Source organism: Acanthopagrus latus, chromosome 2 (genome assembly GCF_904848185.1).
Source record: "Acanthopagrus latus isolate v.2019 chromosome 2, fAcaLat1.1, whole genome shotgun sequence".
In the NCBI taxonomy this organism is placed as follows: Eukaryota; Metazoa; Chordata; class Actinopteri; order Spariformes; family Sparidae; genus Acanthopagrus; species Acanthopagrus latus.
Genome location: NC_051040.1, coordinates 13,020,916 through 13,043,421, shown reverse-complemented (window position 1 = coordinate 13,043,421; position 22,506 = coordinate 13,020,916). Strand labels below are relative to the sequence as shown.

The following is a 22,506-nucleotide window of genomic DNA, read 5'->3' as shown; positions in this document are numbered from 1 at the left end:
AAAAGTTATTGTAAGTGTACAGTGAGGTTTTTATACTGTTCTACTATTAAATGTTATCTTACAGGATTATTAACACTGATGCCATACTCTGCACAGTAACTAGTACCTATAGCTGTCAGAAAAATGTAGTGAGGTAAAAGTGTAGTATTTTTCCTTGAAGTGGAGTGAAGTAGAAGTATAATGCAGCATAAAATGGAAATACTGAAGCGAAAAACAAGTACCTCATACTTTTGGTAAGGAGTAAAAACTGGAGAGATGTAGATATATCAGGTGCTCCTCAAGGATTATAAGAAGGGTTGAATGCGAATGAAAAGTGAAACATTCAGTGACTGTCCAGCTTACTTGCAGAACGTTGCAGTAAAAACAGGTGCTTGAATACCATCAAGTTGTCTGATGGCAGGGTCACATGATAGAAATTCTGCCAATTTACATTTACAATAAACATTATCGCAAAGAGCAAAAATGTTCTTACAAAGAATATACAAAAAAGGAAAAAGAAGGAATGACAGTTTTTGTGTATCATGTTGAATCTACCAATTACAACTTTAGCTTGATTAAATGTACTTTATTACATTTAAATACTGGCATTCCAGATAGATTAGGACATTTTTTAATGCTTTACTCCAACACACTGGATTTGAAATTAAACTGACAATGAATTTGCTGACATTTAGCTTTCATTTCAGGGTTTTTACGTATAAATCCGACATAGAAATTGTCGCCTTTATTGTCTGACCCCCATGGGCAAAACAACGTCAGTGTGCCGTTTTCACCCTATATGGATGCAAATATCCAAAACATCATGGAATAAAAAAAGCATTTAAACATCAAAGAAACTGTTTGTTATGCCATTCCTTGGAGTACAGCCACAACAGTCATCATTGCTCTAATGATGCACCCTGTATAAAAGCTTCTAAAACACGTCTGGACTGTTATTCACCAAAGACCTGGACCCCAATACTTCTGTTTAGAAATCAGTAATTTAACACTCAGACTGGGACTTTAGACATGGTACTTTTCATTGCCTTACCATTTTGAAGCAGGACCTAGTTTATTTTGCAGTGTTTCTCACATTGCAACGAAAACCCTGCATTATTTATTTAGGTAGATTTCTGAAGACTTCTTCCACCTGGATGAGGAGAGTGGATGCCAACTTCATTATTCCCCCTACTCACTCTTTCTCTCTGCCTGTTTCTATCCAGAAGGCTTTGTTTCAACCTTTTTTTCCTCGGCTCACAGCCCCCCCTCCCCACTTCTTCTTTCCTTACATAAGGACTGCCCTATTTTTTCAGGGACCAGTAAGTAGCAGGAATAAAGGGAGTGAGTGGGTGAGGGAGAGGGACTGATGGAGGGTTGAATCCAATGAAGAGAGAGGGAGAGAAAAGATATGGGGGTAGACGAAAGGATGGTGTGTATCCACTGCACACGTCAGGAATACACAAACCTGCATGTGTCCCCGTCATCCCCCTCACCTCGCTGGCCTTCTATGCCCACACGCTGCTCCTTCACTCCTCACCCTCTGCTCCTCACCTTCTCCCTTTTGTCTTCATCTTATCCCTGTTCTCTGCATGCTCCCTCTCGCTAACTCACCTCGTGTTATCCTTTGTTGGCAATCACTGATATCACTTTCCCTCAAATAGATCCAGTCTCCCCCCTGCGATTTTTATTTTTTTTTGTGGCAGCATTGTCTCCACAAAAAGCAGAGCAGAGAATCTATCTGTCTGTCTGTCTGTCTGTCTGTCTGTCTATCTATCTATCTATCTATCTATCTATCTATCTATCTATCTATCTATCTATCTATCTATCTATCTATCTATCTATCTATCTATCTATCTATCTATCTATCTATCTACTCATCCATCCATCATCTACAAATGAATTTTAATGTATTAATATAGATAAAATCCCACTTTGTTGAAAAGTGTGCACAGCTACCCAGCTATCTATATAATAAAAAATCCAACCTTTAGTCACTGCAATATTAAACAAATACACACAGTAATGCTGCAATAATTTGAATCCATACATGATATACTATGCATTATTCTGAAATTAGCCTTTCTTCAGAAAAGAAGGTTGGTAAAGGTAAATGACAGTAAATGGTCTGGGTGCTTCTTCCACCCCTGAAAGAACATGACCCACTTTTTCAAAATGCTGCTTGCACACTCATGCCTTAGTAATATGATAATAAAACACTGTCAGGAGTAAACTTGCTGAATAATGCTTCCACCACCACTGAACTATGTTTCACTTCTTTGTCATATAAAAAGTTAGGATCCAAACAGACGGTCAGATTACACAAACATTTAGCCCCATCTTCACCCTGTGAGCTTATACAACCATGGATAAAACACACTCCATGTTTTATGTTTACTTTTAAAAAAAAGCACTGACAAAAATAATTTTTCACAGAAATCCCACCAAGCACAAGAGCATATTGTTCCTCATCTCTCAGGTCCTTGGAAATATCTGGACTAAACTATAACAGCCAGTCAACCAGCCTGCACATTTTATGTAAACTGTGTAAATGATTACGAGGCAGTTGAAACCACATTTCCGCACAAAAGTCAAGCAAGGCAGTGATGACATGGTGTTGAAGTCATGAATGGAATCTCAGATGTGTTTTTGCTGTGGGGCATTTGTGTAACGCAAGCACGAACGACTGACGGCAGCAATTTGTGTTGAAGTTTGCACATTCTTCCCCTCTTCAAACATGTGGACAGATTTTCAGCATTTTTTTGTCCTTTGTTAACATTATCACATCATCATACAGTATATATTCACTACACAATATTGTGTCAATCATTCTCCCTTCTGTAAGATTATTACAATTTTTTTATTTGTCATGTGAAATTAGGCACACTGTTAAATGATTAGAATAAATCTTACAACTTACTTACTACTAAATCTTACTGCTGCAAAAGAAGTGTGTTCTTGTTTAATCAGTCAGCCTGCCGAGGTCTCAACCAGCATTTCTGTGTGTGAGGTTAACTGTGAGAAAGCTGTGTGTAGTGACTGCTGACATCAGACCAGAGTGCTAGCTGTTATCTTCACTCATACCGCCTGTCAGAGAGTCTGCTGAGAAAAAATAGAAAACATTTAGCAGAATATTCAAAAAGACATTAGACGTACACATTTGGAGTAGTGTTTCTGACATGCTCTATTAAAGAGTAATCTATAGGCTAGCCTTTCAGTGGAGAAAACAACATAAAGTACCCGCTAAGGTGCTCTTCCAGTGGAGAAAACATGAAAATCCCTCTAGGCTGGAAAAGGAAAAATGTGATTAAAAAAAAAAAAAAAAAAATGTGCGGAAGTGCCGTCTAGGTGGCTCCTCCAGTGGAGAAAATGTATTCGAGCACCCTCTAGAGTGAAAAATAAAAAAAATGTGAGGAACTGCCATCCAGGATGCCATTTATGCTAAAAGAAAATGTATTCAAACACCCTCTAGAGTGAAAAAAATGTGATGCAGTTCCGTCTAGGCTGCTCTTCAGGTAGAGAAAACATTATAAAGTACCCACAAAGCTGCTCTTCCAGTAGAGAAAACATGATAAACCCACGAGGATGCCCTTTCAGTGGAGAAAGTTGAAAGATTGTTTGCTGTCTGTGTTTATTCATGTGATAAAGTTATATGAGCACTGAAAGTTACAGAAAAAAGAGGGAGTTTCAGTGAGATGTTACGTCACTGTGATATTTCTGTGGCAGTCTGGGACTAAAGGAGACACCTGGTCACCACCGTCTTCAACCAGCTGCCATGTAGAAAATAAGCCGTAACAACAGGACCAGGAACAGAGAGAGGAAGGGAGAGGTGCTGTGCAGTCGAGGCAAATACTGCTCTTTGTGTCTCAAATTATCCACGATCACTCTTCACGACTTGTAAATAAACACGCACAATAAATACACCCTGCTTCCCATGCCAACACACAGTCACATCTTTAAATACTCCATCTCTGACGACTGAGGTAGCACAGCTCATCAAATTTATGCGTGAGCGAGCCCAGGCTAAATTTGCAGCCAGGGAGCCAACTTACGCAATCCTCCCTGGTCTCCCTCCTGTCTATACAATGGCTTAAAAATCTCACAGTTCTCAAACCATCCCAGCCCTCCCCAGATCTCCACTCCCACACCACACACTACAACTCCAGCACTATTCCTGTACCAGCCCCCGCCGCTGTGCCACATAAATACCGGCACCTCCAAGAACAGACGCCAAGCCTGTCAGAGCATCATCACATCCCACAGGACAGCTGGGGGGAGGGAGGGAGGGAGAAAGAGAGAGGGGAGGATGGCGCGAAGAGAAGAGAAGAGAAGAGAAGAGAAGAGAAGAGAAGAGAAGAGAAGAGAAGAGAAGAGAAGGGAAGAGAGGAGCAGGTGGAAGGATGAGCACAGCCGCTGTCGAGAGAAACAAATCAACAGAGAGCGAAAAGACAAAATAAACACTATGAGGGAGGGCACAAGTTTACATTTCTATCCTTCAGGATCAGCCACAGACTGTTTCTCTTTCTTTTGATCTGATAGCGCTTCTCTATTGAAGTCTCTGTTGTTATATTACAATATTTAGGAGGACCACGGCAGATAACAATCATTAATACCTGACAAACCAGAGTCATCCTCACACCCGTGATACCATTAAAGGTTTAACAGCTTTCATGTAACATTTTAACCACCCAATTTGAGATAAGACTTTATTGATCCTGTGCCAGGGAAATTCAAATGTAAGAGCTTTAAAAGAATCGGAAGCAGAGGGCAGATAAGATGAAATGAGATAAAGCAAGACAATAAAATAGACAATGACATAAAAATTGTAACAATGTAAATGTATATTGCATATATATAATGAGGGTATAGTACTTAGTTATATCACTGTATAGATCTCTGAAAGAAGGTGGATACTAATTAAAGGTATTTGGAAATTGAATTTGCAATTATTTTTGGATGCTTTGTAGAGATCTGTTTTCACTTCACGACGGTATTCTTTTGATACAATACAAAATCATTTAAAAAGACACATTTAATCCTTTTTGATTCCCCATTATAAAACAGTAACTCATAAGAACTTCCAATGGGGTGAAGACTTATTACATATTATATGGCATACATATTTGTAAATATGTGCCATGTAAATTTGTGACTTTTTTTCTCTTTTTCATTTCTTAAAAATTGTATCTGTTATGTTTTTATTTTTTTTTTGTCTTTTCAAAGCTAGTCGTTACCCATAATCTGCTGAGAAATTTAATAATACAGTTTGGAAGGAGATGATCATATTTTGGCAGCCCTAATATTTTCAATCAACAACCAGTCTTTGTTTCAGTGTTGTGGTTTGTCATGAAGTGGTGAGATTGAAGGCTCGATAGAAAGAAGAGTTTTAATGTTAACAGAATTATTAAAGGGGTGGACTCATTTTGTACATGCACTCATGGTCATCAGAGGATGAACCCATGTCATTGTGATGTCAGTGCTGCTGTACATGTTCAAGTCCCCCTGAGGATGAATTGTGATAACCTTTGAGAATCCCTTGACTTTCATTCTTGCGCCATCATCAGGTCAGAGTGTTGAATTTGATCAAAACTTGACATCATGTTCGGCTGCTCCATTTGTTGAGTGCAAAATGGCAAATGTTAAATCGCCAGCGTGATATGCTCAGCAACTGATCATGGTAAACCTCAAAATTTTAGAATTATCATTATCAGCATGTTAGCATGTTAACATTAGCATTTAGCAACTGTACTGCCTGTTGTCAGTTGACTTTCTTCAAACAGAGGTGACACTAGGAGAGTGAGCACATCTGTATCAAGTCCCATGAGGGCTGTAGATAGGCTACCTCATTTTCCGTGCCTTGTTGAGGCTACGGCTGTCATACTGGTTGACTTCCTGCAGAGCTGGAACTCAGACACACAAACCAGAGGAAGCACAGGGTTTGAAAAAATAAAATAATAAAGCAGGTTGAGTTGATGCAGAGGCCGGATGCTGAGAGGAATCTATGGGCTCGCTCTCCTCTCACTTCCTTTACTTTCTCTCCTCCATCACAATGTAGATGGACGGTTGCCGAGGACAACCTGTGTGCATTCACCTAACGATGAACAGGAAGTTGTGTGTGAGCAATGGTGCTATTAATAGCCGCGTGTGTAGAAAGGACATTTGCTCATACGCTGAAGTCTCTGTGTGTGCGTACGTGCATGCGTGTGACTATGTGTGTGTGTGTGTGCGCAGTCACCTGTGTGCAGCCAGTGTGTAACAAGGAGGAGGAGGATGCAGATTGTGAGACTCAAGACAGTTACTAGAGAGAACAGGAGGAGGAGGGGGGGGAGAAAGAGTGAGGGATGGATGGAGGGAGTGAGGGAACGTAGTGGAGGAGGGGGCGAGTGTGTGTTGACGCTGTACGTGGCGTCAGTGCGATAAGAATAGAGACGGTGCGTGTAGCGCTGCTGAGACATCACCCTCACACCCTCAGTGGGGCAGGCAGTACTCACTCTGACTGTGTATGTGTGCACAGTTATTACCCAGGGTACGCTCATGTGTGCATAGATGACTAAACTGTTGGGGTTGCAGTGATTTTGTGTCTCTCAGTTGTGTAAGAATGGTTCTGTGTGCCATTTCAATCAAGTTTAATCTTTAGAAACATGTTTTCTTTTTATCATCACGCAGTCTCTACGGAGCTGCTTTAGAACATGATTATTATTCTGGGAGCGAGGGTGATAATGTGGACTATATTTGGGTTTTGGAACCATTTTCTTTGAGGCGCTTGGAGAAGACAAGGACACATTTAAACTCACACCTGTATCCATGAAATCAGTTTTATTACAATGTGGAGTAATATGACAGTGTTACATAACAATGAAGTGACGGCGCTGCATACTTTGCATTAGAGCCAAACTGATATATTTGTTAGCGTGTATTTTTGGTCAATATTGGCTCATCACCGATGAATCACGAATGGCCAACATGTTCTCTGATATTAAAACTTTTAGTTTTTCGAGGTTATAGTACAGAAAAAGATACTTGGGGTTATTTCTAAAGTCAGTATCAGCATCGGCCTGAAAAACCTAGATGACGGTCAGGCTCCTTTCTGTATATTATTATAGCACATATTGTACATGTTTCTGTATGTATACACGTAGTTTTCATTTTATTTTTTCCCTCCAGAGTTTTAATACATTCTGTTCTATTTCATTGTCCATTTTATGCTTCTCCAATTTAAAGTATATGAATATTGCATTTCAATTTGCAAATCTGTATAGCATAATAACAATTAATTAAGTGTTTACTCAATAAAAAGAAGAAGAAGAAGAAGAAGTAGAAACATTCCCATTTTTAAATTGCTTCTTTTGTTCAAACAACAATCCAGAACCTAAAGACTCGACCTAAAGAAACGCAGCAAATCTTCACATTTAAGAAGTTGGAACCAATGATTTATCAGCTACTTGTTACAGCTCTACTAAAAGCTGAACCTTGAATCTACAGTTTATCAAGGATTTAGATAAAATATGATAATAGTACAAGATGAAGCAAGGATGAAACATTAGCAGAGCAAATATTTAGCTGAAATGTAATAAGGCACTCATGGATAAACATTTTTAAAATACAGTTGATGTGTGTTATGTTTGCTTTCGAATCAACAGTGTGCTGTGGCTCAGCTGGGGAAGCTTCGTCTTCACAGCATCAGGAACTGAAGCAGCCACTGGGGAGGGGCGACAGTCGAACAGAGAGAGCAGAAACAGTGAGTCAAAGGCCCGTCCAGGTCAGTCTGAACACATAACAGAGAATAATTGACCTGATACTCACAGAGTTGATCCCTCTGTCTTTCACCTCCTGACTGGTCTCTGATTCATACAGAGCTGAGGAGAAGAAGTGAGGAAATGACTACACACAGTGTCTTTGAAAAGGCTCGGCATTCAGTAACTTCTGTTTCAAGTTTAGTGTGGTCCTGGCAAATATCCTGAGTTTGTTAGTCAAAGTCTGAATGTGCATAAAATCTTTTATGTAAACCATCTGCACACATGTAAATCATGTAAAAGCAAACAGTAGAAACAGTCTTCTGAATGCAGATTTGAAAGAAGATCCCCAGATCTTTTACTTTAATGAAAGTACCAACACAACAATGCAAAACTTTACAATCGAAGGGCAAGTTCTGCACTGAAAATCCTTCTGAAGTAAAAGAACACTAAGAATGATCAGCAAAATATATCAAAAGCAGAAGTTCTTGCTCTGCAGTAAAACGTCCACTGAGTGTTAATGCTGATGCAACACTATGTAATGCCACTTCTTCAGGCTGTAGCTGGTCAAGGTGAAACTAGTTAAATCACTTTATATACAGTTAGGTAGTCGAGCCCAGTGGTTTCCAGCCTTGAGTCGTACTTCAAGAGTGTCACAAGATGAATCTGAGGGTTCGTGAGATGATTAATGTGGCAGCAATAACAAACTTCTGTTGACCAGATTTGTTCTCATTTTTGTAGCTTTCTGTAATATTTGCTTTTAGGCAAAACATTTTAATCATTTTTAAGCAAAACTGTAAATTAAACCGTCAGAGCCCGGATGTCATTCATGCAGGGGATGCTGGGGGTCATCTCCCCATCACATCTTTTGAAATCATCTGATTTGTTCCCATCAATTTTTAAAAGTAAATTTGCTAAAAATGCTCTTAAAAAAATCTTGCATCAAGAAATGGTAACTAACAAATTAGAATGGACTATCTTAATTACCACATTATTTCCCCTTTACATTGCCTTAAATTTCATATGTTGAAGACAGTTAAAGAAAAAAATCTGAGCTCTTACGTCCTCACCACTTTTGAGCTCAAAGTGATGCCCTTATATGAGTAAGTTTGAGGTGAAATATTCTCTAGTAGAAATGCCCTAACCCTAACAACTCTAGTTATTAGTAGACATCTTAAACGTGACAAAGCGGCTCAAACAGACACAGATTCTAGTAAGAAGTCAGAAGACAAAACCGTTGGTGGGGTCATTAGTTGTTTCTTATAATGTTTACAAATAAAGTAAAAATCGTAAACAATCTTAAACTGAGTAAGAATCCAGTAATTACATCTGTCAAATAATAAATGTAGTGGAATAAAAAGTACAACATTGTGCTCTGAAATAGAATAGATGTATAAGGTATCATTAAATAGGGTATCCTTGAAGTAACAGTACCTAACAATTGTACACAAACACAATTTTTCAGTAAAATTATGTATTCATTGGTTAATACTGGTCTTATTTGTCTTATTTTCTCTTGCATTTTCATAGTGAGTGGCAGTTATACACCTTAACATAGGTTCATAGTGTAATTTTTCTTTTTGGACGCTCTTGTGCAGCCTCACTACAGTTGTATTTTAGTTGTAATTCAGTACGCTCATGCATACATTTTTTGATTTCTGGTCATTCTTTTTGGCTTTTACCTTTGTGTGTGTGTGTGTGTGTCTGCATCTGTGTGTGTTACCAAAGAGCTTGCGCAGCCGGGTGACACATGACACAAAGCTGTAGAATGGCATGTGAATCTCTCCAGCTGCAAACCTCTCAGACACCAGCTGGGCGACCTTGCCGTCAAGCTGCATTCCTGGTAAAACAGAGGAGTGAAAGAAGGTGTGAGGCCAAACAACAGCAAACATTTGTACACATGTTGTGGTGTGTTAGCATGTGCGTGTGTGTGCGTCTGTGTGTGCGTGCATACCAACAGCTTGCAGTGCTGTGCTCAGTTCAAAGGGGCTCATGGTGCCAGAGGAATCCTCATCATACTGGAAAAAGACTGACTAAAACAGAAAGAAGAATCAGTTCAAGAAATAATGGATCAGCAACTTTCTCTCTCTCTCTCTCTCTCTCTCACACACACACACAAACACACACACACACACACACACACACACACACACACACACACACACACACACACACACACACACACACTCGGAGGTGTACCTGCAGATTACGCAGACTGGACAGCAGGGATTCTGTTTGTTTACGGCTCAGACTCCAGCGCCCTTTAGTCTGCCAGCAGAGTTAAGGACATCTCAACAGGACAGGAGGTACAGTTATGAGGATGGAGAGTAAAGGTGAGCAGCGGGGCGGCACGATGACTCAGCCAGAAAAGGAGCCGGGGCTTTTAAACCCCTCCGTCTGCGAGCATCTGCCCCGATGAAGTGAGACACTAACAGGAGGTCAATCAAGTATTTACACGGCAGCAGTGTTATTGTTAACCGTGAAGTACTTTTGTAGGCGTGACTTGATCGGATGAATGTCAAACAGGGATCATACTGCACGGAGACTGTGATAGCAAATAATATAGTGGGGACGAAAGGATACATCTTCTCCGAGGATGAGCTGTCTGCACGTCTCCAGTGGCAGATGGTAATCTTTGTCGAGCACTGTGATGAGGGGAGAAAGGCACAGATTGATGCAGAGAACTAAAACAAGGGTTTAAACTGGATCAAGCTGAGGAGAGGTAAAGGTGAGGACAAAGTTCAGTCACATTTATTACTTCACCCAGCTCAATGTACTCTGAGTGCAGCTGTGAGCCTCTGTCTAGACTGGTGACCTCTCCAACTTTTGACGGAGTGTGTCGCTACTCTGCTCCCACCTAGTGGCCATTACAGGTATTATACAGTCATAGTTCAATTCTGTCATGTTCAGACAAAAATCTCGGTGTACTGGAACCTGAGTTGAACAGCATCATGAGCTCCTTGGCGTTCAGTCTGTCATCCTGCAGAAGAAACCAGTTTGATTGTTTAATCAAAGGCGCCAGATTTTTACTTCATTAAGGTGAAGTGATGTGGGATAATGAGGAGGAGGAAGTCTTACAGGACCAGCCACGTCATCAAAAGTCTTCTGAACTCTCATGTGATCCTCTGGTGGGACGGGTGCTGCCATAAGCTGTATCAAAACAAACAAACATAAACATACAATATTCTGTCATTTAGCTGCCAGTGGCTGGAGTTCAGCGTGTGTGGACGAGATCACTAAACTCACCGGGAGGAAGCCAGAGGAGCAGGTGAAGTCCTGAGTCCTGAAACACAAAGACCCAACAGTGTTACGCTCTTATATTATCCTTTTGTACAGTTTAAACTATCATCAGTGTTGTGTTTGTTTATATATGTTTATATATGTATTTATATATGCTCAGATCCATATCCTAAAGGTTCTATGTTTGAGATCGTGCTAAGTGATGTAGCAGCGAACAACTATTTGCTGTGTAAAATGTAGTGGAGTAAAGGCATCCTGGTGAGAGAATGAAGTCAGGCTGGCCGTGTGTGCGTGACAGTGAATGTGACGTATGTCCTAAAAGCTGCTAGAGGGCTTCTACTCGACTCGGAGCTGGTTTTTCCTCTTTTAGATGCGCACGTAACTTGATTTGTACGTAACTTTACAGACAAAAGCAATCCTGAAAAACTTGATTTTTAACACGAGATCATATTCTGTGAACAAAACAAAACACACAAATTATTTTTAAAGGCTTAATCAAAAAAATGAATAACTCTAAATAAGCGTGACATTTAATGTTAACTACAATCATTAGCCAAGGAAAGAAAAGTAGTATCCTGTTGTCATGTCAGTACAGCACTTTTTATATTTATCTTTTATTCAAGATTTGTAATTAATCACACCCTCAACGTCCTGTCAGTTTTCTCCCCATGGTATTATATGATACATTAATACACATTGTTGTCATTATATTTTAAAGGTATTGAATTGAAGTTAGAAATTCCAGCATCACAAAAACTCTGTTGCACCTAATGGTAAAAAAAAGGTGTATTACTTTGACAAACATTAAGATGATTATGATTCACAGTTAGTGGTTTTGCATCATTAAAAAAAAAAAACCTATTATACAAATCATGTTTTCTTAAATCTGGAGGTCAAGATTTATAGGTCAGAATGTCAGAAGCTTCTGGGGATTTGAATATTGTATGTCACCATTTTTCACTTACTTAAGATCTTGATTAACTGTGCAGCCCTATGAAAACAACAAGAATTGTTCAGAGATCCTTAATTTTGGTGCAGGACCGATTACAACTTGGTCTTTGTCATAGAGCTTTACATTATTCCATCTGGAGCAGGTTTTATCAGCCACATCACTGAAAACACCAGTGTGCATGGCTTCGTATTGTATAAGTTCATCACAAGTACTGTATGTAAATGTCAAAGTAACTAGAAACTACAACTATACAATATTTACCTCTTAATTGAAGTGGGTATAAAATAACACAAACTGGAAATACATTCAATCATTCTATTCGGAGCTGTCATACTGCACTGAAGTCACGAGACGTGATATAACGACCTGTTGTTGTTGAGATTAATTGTCATGTTTCTAAATCATACATTAGTGTAATGTTTGCATCACACTCTAAGTGTGAGTGTCGGTCCAGGGGAGTGTGGGTGACGATGACTCCGCTGTTGAGAGTCAGTGAGGCGGGAGGTGATTCAAGGGTGCTGTGGAGCCCTCAGGAAGTGTTGTGGGTATCTGTGACGCAAGGCGACGCACACACTCCAAAGATAACATTCACACGCGGTGGCTCATTAATTGAGCTGTTTTTCTGGTAAAGGACAAAAAAAAAAAAAAAAAAAAGACTTCCTTCCAGTTCCCTTCCACCTTACCCCAGAGTGTTACCAGTCTTGGAGAAGATGCGAACAAAAAACTCTCCGGGTTGGTTGGGTCGATAGGTGGACGCCACGAGGATGTAGTTACCAGGTTCCAGGTGCAGCTTCCTCCACACGCCCCTGAGGGACAAAGTTAATGACTCAGCGTTACTAACTTACAACAAGTTATCAGCAATACACGTTGAATAATCAAGTAAAAATGTTCAGTCTTAGAAATAATCTCTCACATGTTTATATTTACTGTATATATAGAAGACATTACATATGGATTATCGCTCTTGTTTTATCTTTATGGATGGCCAAATGATTTTTTTTTTAACTTGTATGATAAAAAGTTTTCATTGTGTTGTTAATTTACTTTATTTCTCACCACACAGGGAAAGCTACCTAATAACTTTTTCCAGCCCAGTCACCAGAATAAAATCTTGGCATTCTACATTTCTGCAAACCATGGATGTTTGGATTTGGACTTGGAATTTGGATTTCATATTAAATTCAGATGACATGTATGTGAGTTGAGTTTCCTGTCAAGAGGAGGAGGGATGGTGGTGATGTGACAGCTACTGTTGGAGACCACTGTAAGACCACATTTTTAATTTTTTTTATTTTATTTTACTTTTTACCATTTTAACATCTTTGTAGCAACAAAACATGATATTTTCAGGCAAAACTTTCTTTAACCTAATCAAGTGTTTTGTGTGCTTAACCCTGACCAGACCTTAAGCAGTATTGTCACAAAATGAAACAATTAAAATGCAAAGGAAAGTAAAGTTGTAACATATTTGTGGTTTGCAGAAATCTACAATGCCGACATTTATTCTGGAGATTTAGTGGAATTTTTTATTTAAATCATGTGAGTTATGCTCAAATTTTAGGTTAAGGGCTCTGGGGCTAAAATCATTTTCTTGAGGAGATGGAGATGACTGGTTTGCTCTACATAGACAAAAATGGATAAAGAGTGATCCATAAACCAGAGGCAATCAAGTCACTCTGAATCCAAATTTGGATCATTCATTCTCTTCTTGAAGTCCTGCTTTCACTGTGGAAGCGAGTTTGAGGTGAAATCTCCAGGAAAAAAATGTGAATTACACTTGATTCAGCAAATCCGCTATATACTGTACATTCCTAAGCGTACCAAGTTAAAATATCAGCACCTCAATGTTCTGCTTTAATGAAAAGATTATCACATAATTACTGATGAGCCGTCATTTCCTCTTGTGACGGTCTTTTTACCTCTGAGCCGTATATTTCCCAGAGCGACCCACAGGGCGATTTTTCCGGAAGAAGTTGCTGCTCAGACACACACCCCGGAGCTGTATGAAGACACATATAAGACTATATAAGTAATTATCATTAAGAATATAAGATAGTTCTGGTATTCATTTAAGCAGATAATGAGAACGTATTTATAATGAAAATTCAGGAAGGAACTCACCTCAGAAGGAACCTGTGAAGAAGAAGAAGAAACACAAAGACAGATGTGAGTTTATTCATAAATCAATCAGTGAAGTCGGAGCAGAGCAGTGCAGATGTTACCTTGTAGATGTGGAAGCCGATGTAGAGGAAGTGGACTTTATCCTTCTGCCTGCGGTTCTTCTGCAGCAGCTCCACCAGCACGGTGCACTTTTTAGCTTTCTCCTTCTGTTTCTCAGCTATCTTCTTCTCCTCTGGGGTCTTCTCCTCCTCCTCCTCCTCCTCATCATCATCATCATCTGCATCATCGTCATCATCGTCATCCTCTGCCTTATCCTGCTCTGTGAGAACCAGCTGGAACTGAGGATTCTTCCAGAACGACTCTGAGGGAAAATCAGAGACTATGACAACAGAAATGATCTACAGGTGAGGCTTTCGATGCTTTAAATGAAGTCACAAAACACACTTCTGTATCTGCGGCTACCACCGGCCGAGCTCCCCGATACCCAGACTCCTTCATGTTCACTGATGGTCCAGGTGGATGGGGAGGCGGCAGAGGAAGGAGAGGCAGGTGTGTTTCCCTCCTCAAGGCTGTCAGGATTCACACTGCAGAGCTCTACGATGTCAAACAGCTTAGAGAAGTCCTCAGAGCTGATCCTGAGAGACAAAATGGTTCCCGTCAGAGATGCTGTTGTTTGTGAGAGGCAGTGGTGGAATGTAACTAGTACAATGGTAATTTACTTTACTTGAGTATATATATATATATATATATATATATATATATATATATATATATATATATATATATATATATATATATATATATATATATACTCTTATTTTAGTAAAGTGTCTGAATACTTCTTCCTCCACTGATGAGAGGTTGTTCAGTTGTGTGAGTTGGCGTGTTTTAGTATCCGTCACATACCAGAACTCTCCATCTTCTGTCTTTTTCAACTCAATCCTCTCCTTCTCTGCTTTGTCCACGTCATCCCACTCTTTACCCCTGCAGTCACACACACACACACACACACACACAGAAGAAGAAGAAAGTCAACATCTGTGGAGGTTCTGTAATCTTTAAGCAAGCAGGCTCTCTAACAGGAAGCTTCCTTACTTGTCACTCCACGGTCCACTGTACTCGACAAAACCCCAGGGGTTCCTCAGCCTCAGCAACAAGATCTCATCTGAAGCTTTTGTCACCTGAAATGTAAAGAAGAAGGAACAAGAAAAAGCTTAGATTAGATGATGTGAGATAAAATTAAATTGTATTATTATTATTTATTAATAAAATGAGATTAGATCAGAGTGCTATGTAATGATATGAGAGAAAATGCTATGATATGATATTTGAATTAATTAAAATAAGATATGATCAAATATTAGATTCTGTGAGATAAGAGTAGATTATTTACAGGGCTGACATGGGGGGTTAGGTGTGAGATTTAATGATTGAATGCATTTCAGTGAGATTAGGATGAAATGAGAGGAGATTAAATATGGGATTTAATTAGTTAAGATGAGATTTTAAATTGATTATAAACAATATCAGGTCAGATGAGTTGATAACAGAGTGACATTAAAAGACATGGAATGTGATTCGATCTGATTACATCAGATGAAATTGGATGATATAGATTGATTGATTGAGATTTAATTTGAACTGATTTGATTGAATTCTATTCCATTTATTTTGAGATGAGATTATATTTCAGTGAGATTATCTTAGTGGTTCAATCAGTGAGAACAAATCACACTGAATTACGTTACATTAAGATGGAATAATATGAGATAACAGGGAATGTGTGTAGCTAACGGTGTGTTTGTGGACAGACTGTTTGTGGACATCAGGTCACAGTGTGGTCTCTGTGTGATACTGGCCTTGTCAGTGTCAGTGAGGGCATACGCGTGGCCCTTTATCAGTCCGTTTCCTGACACTTTACCGACCTCAAGGTAGCTCTTAGCCTGTGAAGACAAAGAGACAAACTCTAGCGGATCTGAATCAGTCTCCCCCGGTGTAGCGTGGACATCTTGAGGTGTGCATGTACCTGGATGAAGCAGCTGAGCAGGCTGCCTCGAGAAAGTGCAGCGGTCAGAGACCTCCACAAGACGCGAGGGGTACGAGACGAGACCTCCATCGAATAGGCAATGCCTCCTGTGAAATCCTCCATCCCCTCTGATATGTTGCCCCCCTTCAGGCTTCCGTAGGAGCCCATTAACCTGCAAACGAGAGGTGAGAAAATGATCTCCGGTGGCTGTATATATATATTTTTTCAAATCACTGTACACAGTCACAACGCAGGAAGAAGAAGAGTGGGTGATTTCAGACATTACAACCCAGAAACATATGCTGGTAGTGGCAACTGACTTGGCATAGGCTTTCTCCACCAGGGCGCTCCAATACTCGTTGCGGGTGTGAGAGTAGCTGAAGAGCAGACGGCCTTCACGTACTGGCAGCCTGTCATCCACAACCACCTCCACCCACTCACCATACTGCCAGAACTGCACAGGGACACGTAAGGAGAGAGAGAGAGAGATAGGAAGGGGAATCGTGAGCATGGAGCAGAAGTGGATGGATGAATCAGGAAGAAAGGAGGAAGGCAGGATGTAAAGAGCCAAACTACCTGAACCGTCATGTATCAGATTTATCCTCTTACCAGCAACCACTGATTTTTTTCGCCACGTGGGGGCAGCAGAAACGACGTTGAGTAAAACAATGATATAACTCCCTTTAAGTGGATATGTCAAACTTTTTTTTTTAATGTATCGTTTCACATCAAAACTTGTAAATGTAGGGTCCAGGTTTAGTTCAGTTCTGTGTTTGAAAATATCTGCCTATTTAGCTGTTCAACACTCAACTATGCTCACCTGCTTTTGACTATTTTTGTCAGTCTGACGTTTTGTGCTTTGACGCCGAGTGTTCAGTGGATTTTTAAAGCTTTTTTCATTGAAAACGGAGCTATGAGAGCGATGAGAGAGAAACAAAAGTAGTTGTTACATTGATTTTTTTCTTTTAAACATAGTGTACCTTTAAGTAAAATATCTTCTTCCACCACTTACTGTCGCGTTACACATTCGAGCACAAATAAGAGCAAAACAATTTAAAGAGAAAAATGCATTTAATTTTCTTTGATGTATCCGTTGCCCAGATCTTAGCTTAGAAATAAAACCCTGAGAGCTCCATAAAGGAAGTTAAATGAACAAATCGTTCTCTTGTCTGATTAAATCTATCAAACCACCTCCCATGGCATTTACTGGTCATGACTAAGGGGCTCTACTGTACTGCTAACGGTGTGTACACAACAGCGACCGAAAACAGGCCTGCACTGGCCTTTCATACCTACAGCTGTGTGTGTGTGTGTGTGTGTGTGTGTGTGTGTGTGTGTGTGTGTGCGCACGTGTGTGTGTGTTTCCCAGGGGTAGTCACTACTGCATGTCTGGACTGCTCTCTCATCATCCTGACAGGGCAAAATTACTTTCCAGTCCTTCCGTCCTGCTTGTTAAGTCTTGTCACATTCTCCCCAACAGTCTCTAAAGCCCCAACACTCCGGGGGAAACATAATCACTGAGCAGAAAAGCAGAAAAATGATCTATATCTGATGAGAGTGTTTGCTTTGATAAGATTGATCTGTCCAATGAGGTGATATTTTATTGATCTGTGCATGTCAGAGCCGGTGAATGATGAACTGTTAAGATTACAATTAGGGCTGTTAATGAGTTGATTTTATGTTTTGTCTCTTCTTGCGTGTGAGACCACCGCGCAGCGATGTCTCCACAATGAGTTGATACCTGTTTGATCCATTTATTGGATGCCAGAGCTGTGGCGCCACGGCTAAATATGCAGGCATCCCACAAGGGTACATTTTGAAAGAATAAAGCCAAATCAGATAAAAGCAAAACAATACAATCAGATGAGCAAATGTAAACATAAGAGTAGATAAACACATATATCAATCAGACTTATTTGTTTATGCTCATGCTGTCCTCAGGCCTCAGGACTGAGTATTTAACAAACACAACATAGATCATTTTCTTTTCTTGTTCTTCTGAAGCCTCGTGGTTGTTCAGGCAGACACGGAAAAAAACTTTTTATACTTGCTCTCAAGAACTTTTGATTAAGTTGTGCTTGTGGGCCCAGAGGGTAAAAATATCCTGTTGGACCCCCAGTAACATCTCCTGTGTGTGTGTTGTGTACATTATTTCTGGAAAACTATTTGATAGTGTTGTATAGCTTAAACATGAAGTCACTCTGTAATGTAGTGCTTGTCATTTCAGCATCAGCTAAATTAATACATTTCTGGCAACTAGATTCTGACACAGGGACCCTCGTATAGATTAGACTGTCTAATTAAGCAGAACACACCATGAAGTCTGGTAAATTGCCTTGAGCGATATCAACGACCACAGTTTTGAAGCTTTGCGTTTGGCCAGATGGCCGTCACCATCTTGGTTTTATGGAACATGAACTGACCATATTTGGATGAGAAGGTGAATGTGGGGACAGTACTGATTGGATCTGAAGGAGAACCTGAGGCCACGCCATGGTAGCAACTTGTTAATCACAGGGTAGCCATGCCCTAAAGCATATCCTTTAGGATGCCATAATTTACTAAATGAACATCATGTTGCATTGACAAAGGCTTAAAACTTGCAATTGAAATCATAAACTAATTAGGAAACTGTTTACTGGGGTAATAAATCAAGTGAGGAGAAGGGTCATTTTCTTATAAGATTATACAAAGTCAGACAGAGTTCTTTTTGTAACCAGTCGAGACAGAAAGCAGGTTTCAAGCCCTCGGTTGTGGCTTAAGATTGCAAGTTTGAAAATAACAAATAATCTGCGGGTTGTGGAGTCAGACAGAAGCGAACTCGCCTGACCTCTGCCCCCTATTCGTCTCTGATGAGGCTCGTGGCTCGAGGCAACATTAGCCTCTACTAGCATGACGCACCCGAATCTACCAATGAATTGTGAGGGGACGAGCTGTATTGTGGTTAATGTAAGTGCCAACTTTTTGATAAGAAAGAAGAATGTGTATAATTAAAAAAAAAAGATCACGTATCTGTTTCTGCGGCATCTGAAGTCCACCATGACTCCATCAATACAATACTTCTATATAAGCATTTAGATGTATGTGAAGTTTGATTGTATATCTGGTGGCAGTAAAGTGAAGCATCAACAGGTCAGGAAGACTGTTTTTGTGTGTTGTTGTTGGTCACCACCAGACACTGTGTGAGTCTCAGCCGGCCTGATCATGTGTCTGATTAGCCACTTATCTCATTAAGAAAAAATGAGATAAGCCTGTTCATCTAATCTAGCTACACTTACCCTAAAATGGAAGATCCCTGTGTAAGGCTTGGCCAGACTTTGGCCAGATGGCACCACCTTCACAAAGAGCGTGGGGTGCATGGTCAGACAGGACAGAGCCGCCAGCAGCCAGCAGTTACCTGACAGACAAAAAAAAAAGACAAATACATGAGGATGTTATGGCAAAAAACATAACATTTTGGATGATTTCAACTTGTACTGGTTGTTAGTATACTTGAATACAATTATATGAAGTAAAAGTACACTGTTTATCAGTTTAAAAGTTCAGTACTTTGAGAAACTATATTCGGACATCAACATAAGTTTACTTTGTATCAAGTACACTAAATTACTGCCGTAAGTATTTGCAATTTACAATAATTATTAAAACTATACATTGTTGCTGCAATTTATAATACACATATAAAGAAGTACACAAAAATATTACTTTAGAATAAGTATTTAATTTTTTAGCACAGTGAAGCTGACCTTAATGACATCTTTTTGAATTATTTCAAAGAAGTAGCTTTTACATACTTTAATTAAGTAGAAAAAAAGGAAATATACTCATTGCAATTATGGTATACTTAAATTGTATTTCTCATGAATAAAATGTACTACTTAAAAAAACAAATGTGGTAAGTGCTTTGGCATTAAAAGATTTGTTTGATCATATCAAATGATTTCAGAGCCCTGAAGCTGTGGTCTCCTGTGAAGTGTGATTCATGTTTTCATCAGGCAGGTTAAACTCTTTTCTCTCTCTCAAACACACACACACACACGCACGCACACACACACGCACACACACGCACACGCACGCACACACACACACACGTACGTTATAAGCCACATTCCTCTGAAACAGCAAACATCTGTTCCATGTTGTTTCTGAGGAGATGTTGCAGTCTGTGTAAATCATTGAAAACACAGCCTGGGTTACAGTCTGAGTGACACAATAAGACTTAAACATGGAAGAAGAGAGGGAAGAAGAAGAAGGGGGAGGTTTTTAATGATCTATTAACGAATCCGCACGCAACCAGAGACACAAACCATCAATTCACAAATCCCAAAGGAGGAAGGAAAGCTCGCTGTTGTGCAGAAAACAATCTTGAAGTTCACCACAAATAGGAAAACAGACTGAACAACACAGATTTTAGCAGAGTCTGTGAGCATTTAAAGACAGGGCTGCAATGTGGTACGGACCCCCTGCAGATCTGGGGAACATCCTCTTTCCCCCTCGCTGTGTTCTTGAAGTCGGGTCTCTGGGGCTTCGTGTTGCAGAAATCAGGTCATTAAATCACTACATTTTATTGCAATTAAAAAATTAGGATCAACCGGGTAAAGGAGTGTGCCAGCTTTTGGTTTTGTGGTAATGAGGTAAAGATGTTGTGCAAGGGCAAATCAAGACAACTCAGCATGACGTATTCCTGTCAAAAGCCTCGTCCCCCCCGGGGAGGGCAGATGAGCAGCGACAGGAGAAGCAGAGTTCAGTGTGCAGGGAAAGTGAAGTTTTCCTGATCTACTCACCCAGTTGGCCCTGACAGATATCGGTGGTTCCAGTTGTTCCCTCCACAAACACAGCATCCTTACTGATTTCCTTTAGAGATGGAGCAAGAGGAGGACAATGTGAGCACATTGTGTATTCAAAACCACAAACTGGTTTTATGACCACGCGTGGGAGCTCAACATCAGGATGCAATAAAAGACCATGAAAAAAAGAGTTTTGAAGAAAGAATCATTTTAAAATATTGCTGAAATCCTTTTAATAAGAAAAAAAAATGCTGTCACAGGTTCCAGCTTCTCACATGTGAAGATTTTAGTCAGATTAGTTGCGGTCCTGTTGTACCGTTCCATATTTATAGTATAAGAATTCACAACATCTTTGTACTGATGTCCACACTTTGTGTTTTTGTCTATATATAACATCAATTTATCCTCTTTTCATTTAAAATTTGCCTTTTTACTAACTGGGATGTTACTTTCACTGTAATAAGTAAGTGTTATTTCTTTGGTTACTTTCCTCTTGTGAGGAAACTTCTCCAGGTAACAGGCTCCTCAGACCTGAGCCACACCTGGATGAATCACTGTCAGCTGCACATCTGTCTACAGCTGTGCAACACTGTTGCTAAGTCCCTGTAAACATGGTGGATAAAATATAGTGACAGCTTTGAGGCCAGATGCGGAATGTCTCAGGTAGTCCCAACATAATTTTTCAAATATGTATTTAGCTCTCACAGACAGGAATAATGATTTTTTTTTTTTTACAACCTAATCCTGATAGAAATGGTTGAAGTATAAAGACCCTCACCACTTATAGCAAAACCACAACATCTGGATAACAACTGGCGCTTGACACAACTGCACATCAGGACAGTTGTTAAAGCTGGTCTACCTTGGGTCGCTGCCACTTGATCGCCTTTTTTGGATCCGGATCTTCCGGCATACCGATGGACTTCTGCTCAGCTGGAAAGGTCGGGTCCTGGAACAGCTGGCCGGACTTCAGACACTCTTCCAGCAGGGTCTTGAAGTCCTGATCATTAAACTTGATCGGGTTCCCGATGGAGCCCAGAGGAGCCTTGTTGTCGGTCGCCATGCTGCCAGTGAATGTAGTCAAACTCTTCATCAGCCGGTCTTAAATACAGACCGCAGCGCACACCCACCTCAGCCGGTGATGGCCCGCTTGGAGCGCCTCCCCGGCTCTGCTCAGCCCGGAAAGGTATGCAGCGCGCCGGGGGCCGCGGTGAGCTGGAGTCGGAGTAATGACACGGTGCCAAGAGCTGCTTTGATCTCCAGCTTTATTTATTGTCCATCATCACTGTGATCCCGAGGGGCCAGAGAGAGGTTAAAAGCCGACAGAAAGACACAGTTATGGCTGATGACCGGACAGCTGTGCAGGGAGTCAAAACCCTCCAAAAATATTTCATTTGTTCACATTTTTCGCACTGTTTTTATTCAGTCTGCTGTTCTGGGAACGTCCTGGAAAACTTGTACCGACGCATAAAAATGTGTCACCGTTTTATTGCCACACGCGCTCGAAATCAAACAAATTCCCATCACAGCACAGTTTCCACCCTCTCAATATTAATGTGCCCATGTTCGCGTCTTTGGAAGGGACGTATGACTGCGTTTTAGGAGAGAAACAGGAAATCCACAATAGAGACAAATATGTACTTGTTTTGTAAGGAAACTCCCAGATTATCG

General features: G+C 40.2%; 1 protein-coding gene and 1 long non-coding RNA gene across 4 annotated transcripts in view; one reads left to right on the top strand and one right to left on the bottom strand.

The window, feature by feature from the left end:
* LOC119032854 overlaps positions 1–11,715 on the top strand; it is a 19,852-nt gene extending 8,137 nt beyond the window's left edge. For 2 of the 3 annotated variants that reach the window (XR_005079062.1, XR_005079067.1), the window contains exons 2-4: positions 7,617–7,714; positions 9,438–9,575; positions 9,915–10,448. This is a non-coding gene — a long non-coding RNA (uncharacterized LOC119032854). Of the gene's footprint in view, positions 1–7,616; positions 7,736–9,437; positions 9,576–9,914; positions 10,449–10,906 lie in introns of those variants that run through there. The other variant, XR_005079066.1, reaches the window with a different exon arrangement.
* Positions 6,778–22,506, bottom strand: capn12 (calpain 12). Its single transcript, XM_037122389.1, has 22 exons — positions 21,698–22,506; positions 20,833–20,902; positions 19,327–19,445; positions 16,369–16,502; positions 16,049–16,220; positions 15,882–15,965; positions 15,118–15,203; positions 14,929–15,006; positions 14,467–14,657; positions 14,124–14,383; positions 14,023–14,034; positions 13,821–13,900; positions 12,585–12,707; positions 10,956–10,992; positions 10,788–10,859; positions 10,644–10,689; positions 10,293–10,354; positions 9,909–9,977; positions 9,664–9,742; positions 9,433–9,549; positions 7,780–7,832; positions 6,778–7,675 (listed from the first exon to the last, which is right to left on the bottom strand). Exons 1-22 carry the CDS (start codon positions 21,926–21,928, stop codon positions 7,649–7,651), a joined length of 2,202 nt encoding a protein of 733 aa, XP_036978284.1. The 5' UTR covers positions 21,929–22,506; the 3' UTR covers positions 6,778–7,648.

Excerpts from the sequence above, each read along its gene's own strand:
- capn12 (XM_037122389.1), bottom strand. The coding sequence starts at position 21,928 with ATGAAGAGTTTGACTACATTCACTGGCAGCATGGCGACCGACAACAAG. Across the intron at positions 15,007-15,117 it reads AGTGGACCGTGGAGTGACAA|GGGTAAAGAGTGGGATGACG; the intron begins GTAAGGAAGCTT and ends GTGTGACTGCAG. Across the intron at positions 7,676-7,779 it reads AAGACAGAGGGATCAACTCT|TGGCTGCTTCAGTTCCTGAT; the intron begins GTGAGTATCAGG and ends GCCCCTCCCCAG.